Below are 18527 nucleotides of genomic sequence, written 5' to 3' on the forward strand. Positions count from 1 at the left end.
ACTCAATGTGCCTCATAGAAACCTGTGCACATTAAGAAGTCGTTTCCCATACATCTATTCAGCTTATTATTGCTATAATTAGCCTCTTCGCGGTCGATCCTTCTGTGGCCAATGGTTTGATTCCGCAATAACGGGTTATAGGGTTTTCAGGTAATTGTTTTATGCCCAACCTGGCCGTGAATTCAGATTGCCATTTGTTGTATCGACAAGAATACAAACCGCCAAGAGCAAAAGCTTCTGGACAGGTGTTTTCCCCTAAACCATGATCTTCAAGCTCTACGCAGGTACCTGCTGAGGATGGCAACTCCTGTACCTGCTGAGGATGGTAACCCCTGTACCTGCTGAGGATGGTAACCCCTCTACCCGCTGAGGATGGTAACCCCTGTACCTGCTGAGGATGGTAACCCCTGTACCTGCTGAGGATGGTAACCCCTGTACCTGCTGAGGATGGTAACCCCTCTACCCGCTGAGGATGGTAACCCCTGTACCCGCTGAGGATGGTAACCCCTGTACCTGCTGAGGATGGTAACCCCTCTACCCGCTGAGGATGGTAACCCCTGTACCTGCTGAGGATGGTAACCCCTGTACCTGCTGAGGATGGTAACCCCTCTACCTGCTGAGGATGGTAACCCCTCTACCTGCTGAGGATGGTAACCCCTGTACCTGCTGAGGATGGTAACCCCTCTACCCGCTGAGGATGGTAACCCCTGTACCTGCTGAGGATGGTAACCCCTGTACCTGCTGAGGATGGTAACCCCTGTACCTGCTGAGGATGGTAACCCCTCTACCCGCTGAGGATGGTAACCCCTGTACCTGCTGAGGATGGTAACCCCTGTACCTGCTGAGGATGGTAACCCCTCTACCCGCTGAGGATGGTAACCCCTGTACCTGCTGAGGATGGTAACCCCTGTACCTGCTGAGGATGGTAACCCCTCTACCTGCTGAGGATGGTAACCCCTCTACCTGCTGAGGATGGTAACCCCTGTACCTGCTGAGGATGGTAACCCCTCTACCTGCTGAGGATGGTAACCCCTGTACCTGCTGAGGATGGTAACCTCTGTACCTGCTGAGGATGGTAACCCCTGTACCTGCATAGAGAATAGAACTGTACACCAGTCTACGTCATGCTATCGAGACTCTACTTTATTCCCTATGGGATATGGAGAAAGCAAGGTCTACCCTGTGCAAGTACCGGCATAGAACCTTTCCAATGAAGACCCGATGGTCTTCTTCACTCGTGTCTGGAAGTGGTAGTAGTGAAAAACTTTTAGGGTCAGTTCACACAGTGCAAATTTTCCGCAACGGCATTCGTTGCGGAAAATCCGCCGCATAATACAATAGCAGCAGAGTGGATGAGATAAAACAAATCTCCTCCACACACTGCGTGAATAGTGAGCGGAAAAACCACACTCAGAAATTGACCTGCGTTGCAGAATTTTATTCTGCAGCATGTCAATAGTATTTGCTTAAACGCTGCTCATTTGTTGCGGGTTTTCATCACTGAATTTAATGGGGAGGTAAAACCTGCAATAAATAGAAGATGTTGCGTTTTAATAAACGCAACTCAGAAAAAAAAAAAAATCTTAAACTTACCCAGAAGTCTCTGTTTCTTCCTGATGTTTGTGACCATGTGAGCGCTGCAGCCAATCACAGGTTGTAGCGTCGGTCACATGGTTTGAAACGTCATCACAAGAGGCCGGCCGGGATAACGTCAGAGGGCCGGCCTCCTGGGAAAATGCTTCAACCCATATGACCTCCGCAGCAGCCAATCGTAGGCTGCAGCGGTCTCTTTGGATGACGTTTCATCCCTAACTACTGTAGTTTTCTGCAGCAGACATTCTGGGCGAAATAGTGCACCACAGTTAGGTGTGGTTTTTCGCCCGGAATTCCCTACGGCGCACACCGTGGATACGCTGCATGCTTTTACACAGCGTATTTGCCCCATGTGAACTCCGCCGTATAGGAAGAATGTGCATTGTTAGAGGCTATACTGCTGTCGGTAAAAATAACAAGCAGTCATTTTTGGAAATGTTTTTGAATGTCAAAAAGTAATGCAAAATGGGGCAAATTCATATTACTTTATATGGTTTGGATAGGAAATTAGCCCATAAAATAGATGTCAAAGAAACAAAGCTGCCCTTGACCTACAATATGTTTGTTGAATGGGTAAAGTCGAAGAAATAGTAGTCCCCAAAAGCTACAGAAGCAGCCCAGGCAATGGGACCACTGGATATGAGTGCCCAAGTTGGTCTCATAAACCAATCCAGTAGCCGGTGGGACTGGACCTTAGGCACACCCCACCCTTATGTCCTATAAGGAACAAGTAGAGTAGGTGGCAGTTACTGTACAACTCTGCCCAATTATTTTTGGACCCTAATGCCGTATAAGGAATGACAGTACAGTATGCATGTGGATTTATGATGCCCAATGATGCTATATGCACAGTGATAATATCATGCCATACATAATACAAAAACACCAAGTTGACATTTATGTATCAGCATGTCCACGTAAAGCCACACTAGGGCCCAGGAGCTTCAAAGTGCACCTAAGTAGAGCCCTACGGTCCTGTGCTTGCAAAATGTGGTGAAATTAAGCAGGACTAAAGGACTCCAATTTTGAGTTTTGATAAAGGCCATCTCTGCAATATGTTTACCCTCGTCACAAACTCTTACGAGGGGTAGGCTGGTTTAGAAATGGAAATTGTGACCTGCCATATCCTTGCTGCTGATAACTAACTTATGCCTAAACCATGACTTATGGGACTGCTGATAGGAATCCTGACGGTTACGCCAAATTTTACAAAAGACTTACAAGGCACAGGATCAGATCTTGACACTCTCAAGTCTTCCTGGCAACTTCATATGTGGGCCCATGGAGAGAGGTGGCCCAGCTCCAGTTCATCCCATCCTTTTTGCTTTTTAGGTGGCGAGAACCTTTTTACAGTTCCAGAGGAAGGGAAGCAGACAACGGGGTGTAGAATTTCTAACTATAGCCCTTACCCCTCCTCAAATTGTCACTTGCTCCTTTAGTATATGAGTTGCCCACATCTTGTCCTCCATATTGACCCTTTGGTAGCCTGAAGAGAGAATTTATAATTTTCTAGTTAGTAAAATATTACCCACTGTAATAAAATGAAAACAAATTGGGATATCGCCCAGGTATCTGCTGTTAGGTAAAACTCTGACCTCAAACACTTTGTGTAATGTATGCACTGTACAGTGGACATTGGACTGCATTGTTTTTCATTTAACCCCCTAGTAGTCGCATTCAAATTGGAAAAACACTCCCAGAAGTGCCATTTTTTTTTATTGTTGAGACTTAAATGATATCTTATGCTAACATAGTTGCCACATAATTTAAGTCTCTTTACTGCATATTACCCACTTAAAGGAGTTTTCCCATATTAATTCTTTATCACCTATCCTGTGGATAGGTGATAAATATCTGATCGGTAGGGGTCCGACTGCTAGGACCTACACCAATCCCGAGAACAGGAGTACTGTTGTGCTCTATGTCAATGGAGCGGTACTGAACATGTTCGGCCACTGCTCTATTCACTTTCCATGGGGCTTCCAGAACTAGCCGAGTGATATTTCCAGCAACCCCATAGAAAGTACCGCTCCATTCACATAGGGCACTCCAGGACCCCTGTCCTCAGGATCAGTAGGGTTCCCAGTGGTCGGACCCCCACCGATCAGATATTTATCACCTATCCTGTGGTTTTGGATGTGACTACAGAAAAATACATGATATAACTCAGGATCAATATGTTGCACTGAATGAGAGCTCAGCTATGTTGTGCGTGTTCGTCAACACTGTGTTGATAGGTTTGAAGTAACAGCCAGCAGAACTGCAAATACAGCTCTGGAGGTGACTATGATGATGTAACTTAGGAACAATGCAAGTGATTGAGAATGATATGTTCACGTTCCCTATATAGGTCACAAGTACAGTCATATACAGTATGGTGCTAGGTGCTTGTCTTGGGCTATGTGAGATTCTGGGAGGTATGAGTTATGGGTGAAACACCTGACAAGTCTAATAAAATATGATATAAGACGCTGCAATATACAAGAGTTTTGTGGCACATGAACTGTTGACATGAAGTGGTTCTGGGAGGTAAAACTTAATACAGATCATTGTCAGTAATGTGATATAATGGGGCGGGAGGGAGGCACACATATATGTTTCCAGCTCATTACCTGAAAGTGGAGAAGTTTTCAATGAGACCATTAATCAGAATAATTGCAGCTTAATCCTTCTTTTAAAGCACATCACGTACTGTATGAGTAGCAACTGTGCCAGCTTCCCCAATACTAACTCTGCTATATCGCAGCGTGTACCAGGCCGAGGCACAGGCATTGTACAATGAGATACAGTAGACTCAGCAGTTAGGCTATTGGACAGTCCCAAAGGCTAAGGAGGCCCCTGTGACCCCTTCCACACTGTACAAATGAGGGTGGACCTGTCTGAAGCAATTTGGGGAATTCCATTAAAGGGAATGTGTCGCTAGAAATTTATTTTTATTTTTTTTCAGTTAAACAATTAGTATTTGAGTGATTACACATTGTTTACATTTTTTTTAATTTTTTCACAAGTCAGGAAATTAGATTCTAATTTATAACATTTCCATGTGCTGGGCACTAGAGGGAGCAATTTCCAAAATTGCAGCATAGTCACTGTGGTAAAGTAACCTCATTGATTTATGCTGCAAATTTGGGGTAGACACTCTCTCTAGTGTCCTCACACAATCCCCCCTCCCTTCTTCTGGCTAGTGCCAGAAGAAGGAGGGGGTTGAATGTTCAAACCTCCTACACCGTGTGCCGCCATTTTCTGAGCGACTGCACAGTGTAGGAGGATTAGATACAGGGCTCAGCAGACAGTATCACACGAACATACACGAACATAATACACACATCACATACACAAACATAACTTACCTGCCGCCGCTGCCTCCGCTGGTCTATGCTCCTTGCGCCGCTTCGTTGAACATATGGCCGGAAGCCGCAGCCGGAAGTCATCATCTTACTGTACGGCAGCGGCTTCCGGCCCAAATGAAAATGGCGCTGGATTTCGCTCTACGAACGAGCTTCATTTTGGTCTTTGTGGGAGCGGCGCATGCGCTGTTCCCACACAGACGGTGTACGCTTCTGTGAATGGAACGGCGCCCGTTCGCATTCTCTATGGGGTTGTATGTGCCGTATTCCATCTCTGTATGTGTCGTTAATCGACACATACAGAGATGGAAAAAAAAATGTCAGCTTCCCTTTAAGAGCTTTTGAATAAGTGATGTAATCACTGGGACGCATTTACATCATTAAGTCCAGCACTTTCATTGTGCCCCATTGCATATTTGTTAGGACAGTTTGGATTACTTTGGTGGTTTATTGATTTTGAGAACTGACTGCCACCTTGGTTTGGCTGGGTCTTGGCAAGCTTGATTGCTGTTTAGACATTTGTTTTTATTCAGATTGGTGGGTGTCATCTCACTATAGTTGTGGATTCTACTTGGTACTAGTCCCTGACTCTAACTCTGATTGTTGCATGGTTCCTGGTATCAATATAGCAAACATGAGTCCTCCTCCCAGTGCTCATTCTGAGTCAGGAGGGACTGCACCTCATTTAGCCACCACACTGCCCATCCTTTGTAGTAGTGAAGGGTGATATGGCCCTCTGGTTGGTTTACCTCTTTCAATCCCTCTCAACATGACAGAGTTTATTGTGCCATATAGAAAAGGAAAAGGACTGACCTGAGCTTAGACCCCAGCCAAGAGTCCACCCTCTCCAAGGGCCTCTTGGCTGGGAACCACCCTCTCGATGGGTCTTCTATCTGGGAACCACACTTTCCATGGGTCTCTTGGCTGGGAACCACCCTCTCCAGGGGTCTCTTGGCTGGGAACCACCCTCTCCAGGGGTCTCTTGGCTGGGAACCACAATCTCCATGGGTCGCTTGGCTGGGTACCACCCTCTCAATGGGTTGCTTGGCTGGGAACCCCCATCTCCATGGGTTGCTTGGTTGGGAACCACCCTCTCCATGGGTGCCTTGTCTAGGAGCCACCCTGACTATGGGCTTTATAGTAGTTGCAGAAGTTCCCTCAATGGTAGATCCTTGCATAAGGTCATTTTTCAGGACAATCTTCGAGTAGTGTAAAATAACTATAACACAACGTGATACCTACAACTTGCATAAGTGTGGAAGCAGGTTCTTAGCCGATAGTCCAGTTTTGCAGCATCAGATGGTTTCCTCATCATCATGTATGGTCGATTTTACTAAAAGAGGAGCCAATGATCACAACAGGAAATGAGGTCAGGAGACAATGTGTTCCCTTATAGCACTCAACTACTCTTTCAAAGTGAGGATGTCAATGTGTAGCGTGTTAAAGGGGAACTAGACTTTGAAATATCTTCTCTGACATGTCTTAGAATAAATTTCGAGGGTTTTTTGAGCTTGGCCATCTAGCTCCCTGAACCCCTCACAATTTTCTGTAACTTCTTTGGTACTTTAGAATGCAAGTACTCTAATGTCAACCACAGATATGATCTTCTGAAATATTATCTATAGGAGGGTTCAGGAGGCCACATTTGGTGGATTTGCCCTACAAGAGTGTTCCTACAATAACATATAAGGCTTTCGAAGTAAAAAATCAAATGACCGGCATTGAAAAAAGTGTATAGCAGTCCATATTCTGCTTTTAGATAGGCAGGGAAACTAGATTTTGATTGTTAGTCCTGTATTAAATTCAGCTCACGTTCAATGATAGTGATTCACCTGACATCATTATATTCGGCTTACAGTTGTCTACTATGAAGAGTAGTTCCAAGGTGGTTGCTTACTCCAACCTACCCGCTACCTTCTAAGGAATATATATGGCTGGAATGGGGGTACGTCAGTTGCATTTGGGAAACGTCTCTGTCAGGCAATCTGGGGGTAATCTCTGATGCAGGGGCATTTGAGGCTAAGGGAACCTGAGGAACAAGTAGACCAATAAAAAGAAAACAATTGTGTGGAGTTTCATAATCGACTGCTGTAGGATTTTACTGTCTATCCTCAGGGCTATAGTAAGGATGCTTTTTTTGTAGGGTCATCATACGCCCCCTACTGGTGAAGTAGAAGTCTACAGTAACAAATACGTAGTCCTCACATGGTTGTTTAGTTCTGACGTGAAGATCTCCTTTAAAGTTCCTTATTATAACTTTCCTGATGTTTCAGTGTTAAGCCGCTTGGTAAAGGACACATGGAGTTTGCTAATGGGGTTGTTATGCATTAATATTATCTACATATAGAGGTCGATCTATTGGTTTATTGGAAGAACATGGGGTAACCATGATGAGATACATGAATGAGCTTTGTACAGAGATCCTGATGGAGTCACTGAGGATCGTTCTGTTTGTCTTCACAGGTTACTTGCAGGCTTCCAGGGCTCTGATGATCTCCTGCCTGGTGTTTGGTCTTTTCGCATGCTTGTTGGGGATGCTCGGGCTCCAGTGCACTAAGGTTGCAGAAGGAAACATAGCACTGAAAGGCAAGCTGGCGACGGTGTCCGGAGCACTCTCGATATTTGCAGGTGAGATAAGATTTAATTTTTATGTAGTTGTTTGGATCTTACAAGCTGTTTTGACATCAAAATACACAGTCGAGTCACATTATTATGAGCAGCAGCTAATATCCAGAGTAACCGACGTCTGCAGCACGGACAGCAGCTAGACGGGCGTGGGAGTGACTCAATAAGGTGCTGGTCGGTTGTCTCCGGTATCTGGAGCCGTGCAGTGTGTTAAAGGGCTGTTGTACTAGTGGGGTTCTTTGGCTAGTGTCGCCCACTCTTACTACCTCCTTTATATCAGGAGTGCATCCCACATTTGCTGGAGGGTGCGTGGGGGAGGATCCAAAGAGCGAACAAGACGATTGAGGTGGTTCCACAGATGCTCAATTGGGTTCAAGCCTATGATGACTTACCCCCGCCACAGCCCATTTCTGCAGTTTGCAGCTCAGATGTCTTCAACTTCTCACTTTTCAAACATTTTTGCACCTATAAACGACGATAAAATCTCATGGTGCCACACACTATGACCCTAAATATAAAAGTGCCATACACTGCACCACTAATAATAATAGCACCATACACTTTGTCCCAGATTAGAATAGTGCCCCACATAGATCCCCCTGTAGACAGTGCCCCACATACCTAGTGCCCCTTATAGAGCCTCCTGTAGATACTGCCCCCCAAATAGCCCCTGTAGATAGTGCCCCCCATAGATAGTGCCCTAAATAGATCCGCCCTCTACATAGTAGCCCATGTAGATATTGCCCCACATACAGCCCCCTGTAGTTAGTACCCTACATACATCCCCCTGTAGATAGTAGCCACTGTAGATAGTGCCCCACATACAGCCCCTGTAGATAGTGCCCCACATATAGCCCCCTGTAAATAGTGCCCCACATATAGCCCCCTGTAAATAGTGCCCCACATATGGCCCTCCCCTGTAGATAGTGCCCCACATATAGCCCCCTTGTATAGTGCCCATATATAGCCCCCTGTAGATAGTGCCCCACATATAGCCCCCTGTAAATAGTGCCCCACATATAGCCCCCTGTAAATAGTGCCCCACATATGGCCCTCCCCTGTAGATAGTGCCCCACATATAGCCCCCTTGTATAATGCCCATATATAGCCCCCACATATAGCCCCCCCCTGTAGATAATGCTCCACATATATCCCCCACATATAGCCCCCTGTAGATAGTGCTCCACATCTAGCCCCCGTAGACAGTGCTCCACATCTAGCCCCACATATACTCCCCTGTAGATAGTGCTACATATATAGCCCCCATATATAGCCACCCCTGTAAATAGTGCTCCACTTATAGCCCCCACCCCCTGTAGATAGTGCTCCACATGTAGTCCCCCAGTAGATAGTGCCCCACATATAGCCCCTGTAGATAGTGCTCCACATATAACCCCCACATATTGCTTGGCACATAGCCCCCACATATAGCCCCCCCCCTAGATAGCGCTCCACATATATAGCCCCCACATATAGCCCCACTGTAGGTAATGCCCCATATATTACCCCCCTGTGGATAGTGCTCCACATATAACCCACACATATATCACCCTGTAGATAGTGCCCCACATGTAGCCCCCCTGTGGATAGTGTGACACATATAGCCCCCACATATACCCCTGTAGATAGTGCTCCCCATATAGCCCCCCTGAAGATAGTGCTCCACATACAGCCCCCACATATACCCCTGTAGATAGTGCTCCCCATATAGCCCCCCTGTAGATAGTGCTCCCCATATAGCCACCCTAAAGATAGTGCTCCACATATAGCCTCCCTGTAGATAGTGATCCACATATAGCCTCCACATATAGAGCTAACACACACATAGCCCCCTTGTAAATAGTGCTCCATCTATAGCCCCACATATACCCCTGTAGATAGTGCTCCCCATATAGCCCCCCTGAAGATAGTGCTCCACATATAGCCCAGACATATACCCCTGTAGATAGTGCTCCCCATATAGCCCCCTGTAGATAGTGCTCACCATATAGCCCCGCTAAAGATAGTGCTCCACATATAGCCTCCCTGTTGATAGTGATCCACATATAGCCTCCACATATAGAGCTAACACACATAGCCCCCTTGTAAATAGTGCTCCATCTATAGCCCCACATATACCCCTTGTAGATAGTGCTCCCCATAAAGCCCCCCTAAAGATAGTGCTCCACATATAGCCCCCCGTAGATAGTGCCTCATATATAGCTCCAACATATAGCCATTCCTATAAATAGTGCTCCACATATAGACCCCACATATAGCCCCCCTGTAGATAGTGCTCCACATATAGCCCCCACATATAGCCACCCGTGTAGATAGTGGCACACATATAGCCCCCCGGTAGATAGTGCCCCACATATAGCCCCCCTCTGTAGACAGTGCTCCACATATAGCTCCCACACATAGCCACCCCTGTAGATAGTGCTCCACATATAGCCCCCACCCCCTGTATATAGTTCACATATAGCCCCCCTGTAGATAGTACCCCACATATAGTGCTCCACATATAGCCCCCACATAAATCTCCACACATAGCCCCTACATATAGCCCTCCCATAGATAGTGCTCCACATATAGCCACCACATATTCCCCCTTGTAGATAGTGCTCCACATATAGGCCCCCTGTCGATAGTACTCACATATTTACGCATACTTTGGGCGGTGTAATGTTTTCTGTATGACGCTGTCCAATCAGCTTCTGCCCCTTCCCTGTCCAGCAACACAGTGTGATCTTGTAGTATACAGCTTTCATTCCCGATTCTGTATTCAAATGGCTATATCTCTGACACTGTCACAGCTAGAACTGTGATTCCTCTGTCATATGAAAGATTGGAATCTCTCCTTTCATATGCCACCGGAACCGCTGTTTGCTATGTTGTCCACAGCCCGAGATATGGCTGTTTGAATGGATCCCCCTTCCCTCTAGACTGTCTCCTAATGCTGTGAAACAGCTTCATGCTGATAGGACAGAGTCAGAGGCTGGGAGGAAGCCCCACCTCAGGAGAATCGCTGATGTTACCTCCCAGTTGTCTAATAAAGCCTCATTTACATATTTGGAAAAAAGCTCATAACTTTTGAAATAATAACGTTTTGAGAGACAAATTTTCACTAGTATTATCAGTGTGACAGCACCTATCAAATTAGCTAGGAGGTAGGGAAGTACAAGTGACAGAGCCTCTTCAAATAAGACCAAATTGCAGTACCAGGGTTATTATCTGTCTTACAAGCAGATACATTTAGAAAAATGCTAATTTTCTCTACAATTTTCTGTCAGAATGCTTGGATAAGTAAAATAATTCCAAAGTTATTACCACATAAAGGGAAGAAAATATAAGTATCACAAAGTGCCTCACATAAAGCCCCTGTAGATAGTGCTCCACATATAACCCCCACATATATCTCCTCTGTAGATAGTGCCCCACATATAGCCCCCCTGTAAATAGTGCTCCACATATAGCCCACACATATACCCCCTGTAGATAGTGCTCCCCATAAAGCCCCCTGAAGATAGTGCTCCACATATAGCCCCCACATATATCCCATTGATAGTTCCCCACATATAGCCCTCACATAAAGCCACCCCTGTAGATAGTGCTCCACATATAGGCCCCACATATACCCCCCTGTAGATAGTGCCCCACATATAGCCCCCCCTGTAGATAGTTCTCCATATTTAGCCCCCACATATAACCTCCCTGTGGATAGTGCCCCACATATAGTCCCCACATATAGCTCTACATATAGCCCCCGCATATACCCCCTGTAGATAGTGATCGACATATAGCCCCTACATATACCCCCCTGTAGATAGTGCTCCACATATAGCCTCCCTGAAGCTAGTGCTCCACATATAGCACCCTAGTAGATGGTGCCCCGCATATAGCCCCCTGTAAATAGTGATCCACATATAGAGCTAACACATATAGCCCCCTGTAGAAATTGCTCCACCTATAGCCCCCACATATAGCCCCCCAGTAAATAGTGCTCCACATATATCCCCCACATATATCCCCCTGTAGGTAGTGCTCCACATATAGCCCCCCTGTAGATAGTGCTACACATATAGCCCCCACATATACCCCATGTAGATAGTGCTCCACATGTAGCCCCCACAGATAGAGCAAACACATATAACCCCTCTGTAAATAGTGCTCCACCTATAGCCCCCACGTATAGCCCCCACTGTAGATAGTGGTCCACATATAGCCCCTCACACTTTCACACCTTTTTTTCCGATGCATCTTTCTTAGCATAGGAGCAGTGATAATCCATCTGCTTCGGAGCCCCACAGACAGTAGGGTTTGCTGAACTGTTATTTTAGACATACGTCTGGTAGTCCCCTAGTTAATTTTCACGGTGAGCTGCTTCACTGTAGCGTGTCATTTGGCCCTCGCGCACCTTCATAGCCGACGGTCATCTCTCATATCAATGGCACGTGGTGCTCCACAGTTTCCACGTCGGTTATTCCCAATGGTGCCATTTGTCCACTCACGATACACTTTCACCAACAGCAGCACGTGAACAGTTCACAAACTGCGCTGTGTGAGAAATGCTGCCACCCTTGGCCCGAAAGCCAATAATCACCCCTTTTTGCAACTCTGATAAATCGCCCCTTTTACCCATGGAAACAAGTGATATGTGTTCAGACAGCCTATCGCACACCTTATATACCCACCAAGCCAGCCCACGACACATCACTTCCTTCATGAGCTACGCGCTCCCGACATCGAAAGTAGGAGGTGGTCATAATAACGTGACTTGACTGTGTAAGTGTTGTATATCCAGAAGATGGGAAACAGCTTAGTATTTAAAGGGGACATTCAGCCAAAGAGATCTTCTGATGGGTTATACATACATGTGAGAAGATGTGTTACGACCAGCAGGTTTGTGGACCCACTGGGCTACTCCACCAGTTTGGCTTAGGGCCACCTCTAAGAGCGTTATCTAAGTAGGTTCCCAAGTCTTCACCCTTTAACCCCTCTACAGGGATCTGGTCTTCACTACAGGGAGGCTACCAGGTTGCTACCTCTTGAGGTGGTCCTGGTGGAGCAGCTGCTAGCCAAACAGACAAGAGACAGGCACTGGCAGGTGGCACGTTGAAGAATGGAAGCTGATAGCAGATCACTGGTCACAGGCAGGTAACGGGTAGCTCAACACTGGTAGATAACTGATAGCAACAACGGACTGGATACAGGCTAGTAACGGACAACTGGATACAAGCGGATAACGCGGCTGCCAGCAGGGGACACAATCAGATGCTAGCGGCTCAATGTACAAGACCCAACAACAGGAACCACCGGCCTTACGGGATGAAATTGGTGAAATCTTGGACCACCACTGATTTTCTGACTGGAAGGTCTCTCTCTATATTGAGTTTAACGGACTGCTGCTTAAATATTGTGTTAGATAACAGAAATTTCTGAGCAGGGCTAAGTGGAAACCTTACATTCTGTAAATCAGTGGTGGTCCCAGATCACAGACGTCACCGATGTTATCTTCTCACATGTATGTGAGACACATCAGAAGATCATTTTAAGTGGATTTCCCTTTTAAAAAGGTTTGTAAAACCCCTGTTCTGTGACTGCAGTAACTGATAGGCTAACAGAGGTGGGATCCCAATGGGGGACACCATTTAGTGCCTTCTTTTTTCCTAACGCAGCATTAGGAAAGGGGCGGACAACACCATTAATTACATAAATGAAAGCCCTAAATTCTTCAAAACAATGAAATTGCATTTGTCTTCTTACAATGTAGCCTCGCAAATTTGATATGGCTTCTAGAATGAAAAGGTTTTTTTCCTGCCAAGGAGCTTCACTTCCTCATAGACATCCATAGGCTGTAATATCATTTTTTGAATTTGATCAGTCTTCCCCAGTAAAAAAATTTTTATAATATTTGTCCTCCAGGTCTCTGTGCTGGGATCTCAGTCTCGTGGTATGCCTTCAACATCACCCAAGAATTCTTCAACCCCTTGTATCCTGGAACCAAGTATGTACTGACTATCGATTAGGATATTTGAACCTCCCAATGCAATTAAAACAGCTTCACCCAGATGGCTTAGGTCTTCATGGTGGACTAGGGTGGATGTTCTCAGATGTGCTGTTTCCAGAGACGGGATGGGACAACCTCCCATACTTTTGGATAGTCTCAGACATCACAGATCAAGTCACAGATCAAGTCTCAACCATGCCACTGGCAGGGTCTTCTTGACGTGTCAAAAACAGTTGGTTGACAAGTTAGCCCATTAGGTGGGCTACATACAAGACCATGAGTTTATAGTCTCCTTTTCAAGAATTATTTCAGTGGTGCTTTATCCTGCTCTGTTCCATACCCTGAGATCTTTGCTCTTTCCCTACAGATATGAGATTGGTCCTGCTCTTTACCTCGGCTGGTCAGGTGCACTTCTGGATGTTGTCGGAGGAGGGCTGATGTGCTGCTCATACAAACAAGTGGCCAAAGCTAAAAAGTAAGTTCCAGGGGGTATTTGTACATACGTTTAGGAGGGTACACATACAATCGAGGGCCCCTGAACAAAAACAGTTGGATGAACCTAAGATGCCAATCCACCCGTAACTCATGAAAATTCAACATCTGTAACCCCAACCCAAGGTTTTGCCAATGTGTGTGTATACATGTCATGGTGTAGTAATATGGCATTATATAACTACCTGTAATAATGTTATCATATGTTCCTGCAGGTCATACACCTACAACTACCGTTCAGCAAATGCCCACTCCTCGGCTAAGGCTGCACCTCAAACTGCCCTTCCTCGATACGAATCCAGTAACAGTATCTCAAAATATGGGAAGAATGCATACGTATAGGTCTACAGACTACAGACTGTACAAGGTGCGTTGGATATTTTGGCAAGAACGTGATGTCCATTTTCCATCCACGTCAAGCTCCACTGTCTGCAAACATGGTCCGTCTGCATTTTCAGTCATCAAACCTTTACGCATTGCTGTTCTGTCTTGAAACCCCCCCGTAGTGGATGTGTTGATCCATTGGTGCAAAAAAGTGAACTATGACCCATAATTACAATATTCTGAAGGCTTACAATGTGATGTACTCAATTAGCAATGCCCAAATCTTTAAAGCCAACGAGGACCAAATCTACAACTTTATTGACGAATGTTGTTCTGTTTTTGAATATTTTTGAAAATATCCAAAACTTTTTCATGTCTGTGATTTTTTTTGTACTGATATAGCACCAAAGAATGTTCTACTGAAGGACAGTGAAAGATACTGAAGGATAATATTATCAACTTCAAAAATGTTGGGAAGATCTGAATGGTTATTTGAATCGAGAGCCATTTGGTGGAGCCGCCTTAAAGGCTTGAGTGACCATTCGGAAAGTTTATGGAAACAAGGTCAACCAATGAATTTTTGGCCTGACTCTAAACTCAGGAACGAGGTTGACATTGTGTCATAACAGTTCTCCCAACAACAGGATGAATCATTTTCATGGAAAAAACCAGGACAACATTTCTCGAGTGAAGACTTCATCGTGTCCCAAATGTTGGTGGTTTTCATCATGACTACGACAACCAATTGTCCAAGTGGCTGATTTTGTCTTCTAGAAGCTTTCTTATATTGTGATATGTTTCTTTGTTTCTTTTTTTGTTTGATACTTTTATAAAAAAAAAATAATGGCCATTGATAGTGGATCCAAGCAATCTCCAAACTTTGTCTTTTTCGATGACCTTGGTCTTCAGGATGGTGGAAAATTTCCCATTTTGAACAAGTCATGATGGGTTCATGGGCAGCTCGTCTTGAGCGTCGCCGTTACTGATCCACATTGTTTTTGCAGTGTTGTATCAAGCAAATTTTTTATTGGCCAACCCCTTTTTTTTTTTTCTTCTACTGCTCTGTAGACCCCCCTAAGACCATCTAAACATTACCTGCTGACTCAAAGAAACAATAGTTAACTTGTATATCGCATACATCCTGAAGGTACCAGGTTGTTTCGAGAAAGTTGGGCTAAATGAAGGAGAATCAAACAAACGTTTTGGCCAAGATCTCTCCCGGTAATAAGAACTGTAAAAACACCTACAAATTAATATATTGTAACTTGTCTTCTCCAATATTGGTACCAAGTATGATATTCCAAGAAATATCTGCATCTAAGACGCGCTTTCGTTTTAGGCTCTGTTCCCACTTGCGTCGTGGCTTTTTCTTATCGAATTTAACGGAATCTCCAACGATTCTCAGACGTAGATGTGAACAGAGCCTAAAACATTTGATCTCGAGGACCCCATAGAAGTATTTTTTTTTAGCTATGCCACAATAAGGACAAGTCAATAAAGCTTTGCTAAACTGTAATGTGTCTCATCAAAATACAGCGGTCAGAGGAATCCCTTAGATTACAGCTGGAGGAGGTGCTGGTGTTTTGGTGTCTTTTACTAGTATTTGCTGCCACCAGTGGTCAAAAAGTATAAAAATAGTCCACCAAAATTCTTCATAGTACCATATAGGGTAGCAGTTTCCATACTAGGTGACCCAAGCCAGTCAGGCCCCTACAATGTGATATTTTGATCTCCTCATCCACATCTGAGGGGGCATCACCAAGCTAGGTTAATGTCCATGATGACAACAGCCTTATATAATAGAATTCTGCTCGCAATTTATGCCAAATATTAAAACTTCAGGCCTACAAACTGCTCCATAGAGACAATTCTATAACAGCTATATTTCTGCCCACAAGGGGCAGTATTGTAGCAGATATATTCATCTCCATAAGAGCATTGTTCTAGTAATTATATTCTTGTCCACCTGGTGGCATTGTTCTAGTAATTATATTCTTGTCCACTAGGGGGCAGTAATATAATAGTTACAGTATATTTCTGTCCAAAGGGGGGCAGTAGTACATTAGTCATATTCTTGTCCACAAAATTATAGTAGTGATATGCTTGTCCACCAGGGGGGGGGGGCATTGGTATAGTAGTTATATTCGTGTCCAATAGGGGGCAGTATTATAACAGTTACAGTATATTCCTGTCCAAAGAGGGCACTAGTGCAATAGTCATATTCGTGTCTTGTTCATAGGGGGCTGTATCAGAGCAGTTAGTGCCAGTATCAAAAAATACAAACTGCATTACACAGCAGGGGGCAGTAATGAGCACAGAAGATCTTCTCATGGTAAAGAAAAAAAAAAGATAACATAAAATTTGCCTTCAATCCTGAGGCATCATGGGAAAAACAATCACAATAACGAATAAAAAAAAATATGTATCTCTAAGAATTACTGCAGTCGTAATTGGAGTTGTTCTTAAATAATTTCGGATGGTTGCTGTATCCGGCATTGAAAAATAAAAATGAAAATTACAATTTTTTTTATATCAAATTTTTAAACTCCCCTACCTAAATTTTCCAGCTTAAAAAAAAACCCCAAAATTGACACTCCAGTAGTAATGTACATTATACAGCATGACACCAAATAACGGATCGTTGGTTGTTTATACTACAGGGGGTGGAGCTCCAGCAGAGGCAGGTGGAGTTATAACATTTATGGGCGGAGTCAGGACATGTCAGGGGGAGTGGCTTATGTCATACAAAATATTGCATTTTGACTAATGTTATGCCAGTGGTTTTATATCATTGTCCGGTTTCAGACTTTTTGCCTACGTAATAAATCTCTAAAATAAATGTGTAAATTTCTGTCTAATTGGATGTGTAATTTGTAATAAAGTAATAAAATATTTTGTATATATGAGAAGCGCGTGACGTGGATTCTCTACCGTGTTGGCTGCTGTATTTGTGACTCCAGCTCAGCTGCATTGTCTATTGGAGTCCGAGGCAGTCTGAGATCCACCTCTTGTCTCATCACAGGCTGCTGCTCCGTTCACTATGATTTACACTGCAGCTCTGCTTGTTTAGCTTGGCTGCTGTGTAGGAGCACAAGCTCAGCCAGACGTCCGTCCCGGAAAGGGCTGATATTTATCAGGTAACTTCTTCACATTTACTGAGGGGGTTGAGCCTTAAACAAGGAGTTGGAATGTTTGGCTGCCGTTGTTAGATGAGCACAACTAATAGTGATATTTTTTCTATGCATTGGTCCACCTTGTGCCGCCATTACAGCTCTGACCCAACGAGGCCTGGACTCCAGAAGACCTCTGCATGTTCCTGTGGTATCTGGCACCATTAACTTCTGACATGTCAGAGGTGTGGATTGCTGGGGGTCCGAGCACTGAGACCCCCACCAATCGCTAAAATAAGAGCATTGTTATAGTAGTTCCATTCTTGTCCACCTGGTGGCATTGTTCTAGTAATTATATTCTTGTCCACTAGGGGGCAGTATTATAATAGTTACCATAACGGCTGCTAGCAGCGCCACCGAGCTTGTTGTCATGGCAGCCTGTGGGCCTAATGAAGGCCCCCTGGTCTGCCATCTTTGTACTCCTTTGAAGCCCTGCATCCGGCTGTCAGTATCACAATGTACTGCAATACGTTAGTATATCATGCAAGCGATCAAACGTTCGCTGGTTCAAGTCCCCTAAGAGGACTAATAAAAAAAAGAGTAAAAAACGGTTAAATAAAGTTGTTTTTTTATGTTCCAGAAAAAAAAAAGTTACAAAAAAAACCTTTTCCCATTTTTCGCATTCTTAAAAAAATAAAAGATAACATGACTGGTACATCATTAGCCCCGTGTACCCCTGAGGACGCTACTTAGTAGCGAAACATGTCAGGGGGGCTTTCAAACTTATCTTAATTCCTATCATTGACCGGATCTACTATACTATACTATACTATCCATCTAGTTGATTACTATCAAAATCTAACTTATTGAACCTGCTGACACGTACCTTATTGGTAGTACTTACGCCTGTACCTGCAGGCAAATCATTGTCATCCGGTCCTCTGGTAGTGAGAATTTTAAATTTGTGTGTGTGGTTTGTCCTGCTACAAGTAGCCAATAAAGATTTATTTTAACCTATTTTTGGGTAGTTGGGAAATTTGGCCTGTC

The 18527-nt window shown here is 44.5% G+C and overlaps 1 protein-coding gene across 1 annotated transcript; it reads left to right on the forward strand.

Annotated features, from left to right (window-relative positions):
- Nucleotides 1-5504: 5504 nt before the first annotated feature.
- LOC142682173 (claudin-15-like) lies at nucleotides 5505-17279 on the forward strand. Its single transcript, XM_075847300.1, has 4 exons — nucleotides 5505-7568; nucleotides 13470-13551; nucleotides 13922-14029; nucleotides 14262-17279. Exons 1-4 carry the CDS (start codon nucleotides 7328-7330, stop codon nucleotides 14386-14388), a joined length of 558 nt encoding a protein of 185 aa, XP_075703415.1. The 5' UTR covers nucleotides 5505-7327; the 3' UTR covers nucleotides 14389-17279.
- The last annotated feature ends 1248 nt before the right edge of the window (nucleotides 17280-18527 follow it).

The sequence above is a fragment of the Rhinoderma darwinii genome (genome assembly GCF_050947455.1).
Source record: "Rhinoderma darwinii isolate aRhiDar2 chromosome 3 unlocalized genomic scaffold, aRhiDar2.hap1 SUPER_3_unloc_11, whole genome shotgun sequence".
Taxonomy (NCBI): domain Eukaryota; kingdom Metazoa; phylum Chordata; class Amphibia; order Anura; family Rhinodermatidae; genus Rhinoderma; species Rhinoderma darwinii.

Excerpts from the sequence above, each read along its gene's own strand:
- LOC142682173 (XM_075847300.1), top strand. The coding sequence starts at position 7,328 with ATGATGAGATACATGAATGAGCTTTGTACAGAGATCCTGATGGAGTCA. Across the intron at positions 7,569-13,469 it reads AGCACTCTCGATATTTGCAG|GTCTCTGTGCTGGGATCTCA; the intron begins GTGAGATAAGAT and ends TTTGTCCTCCAG. Across the intron at positions 13,552-13,921 it reads CCCTTGTATCCTGGAACCAA|ATATGAGATTGGTCCTGCTC; the intron begins GTATGTACTGAC and ends CTTTCCCTACAG.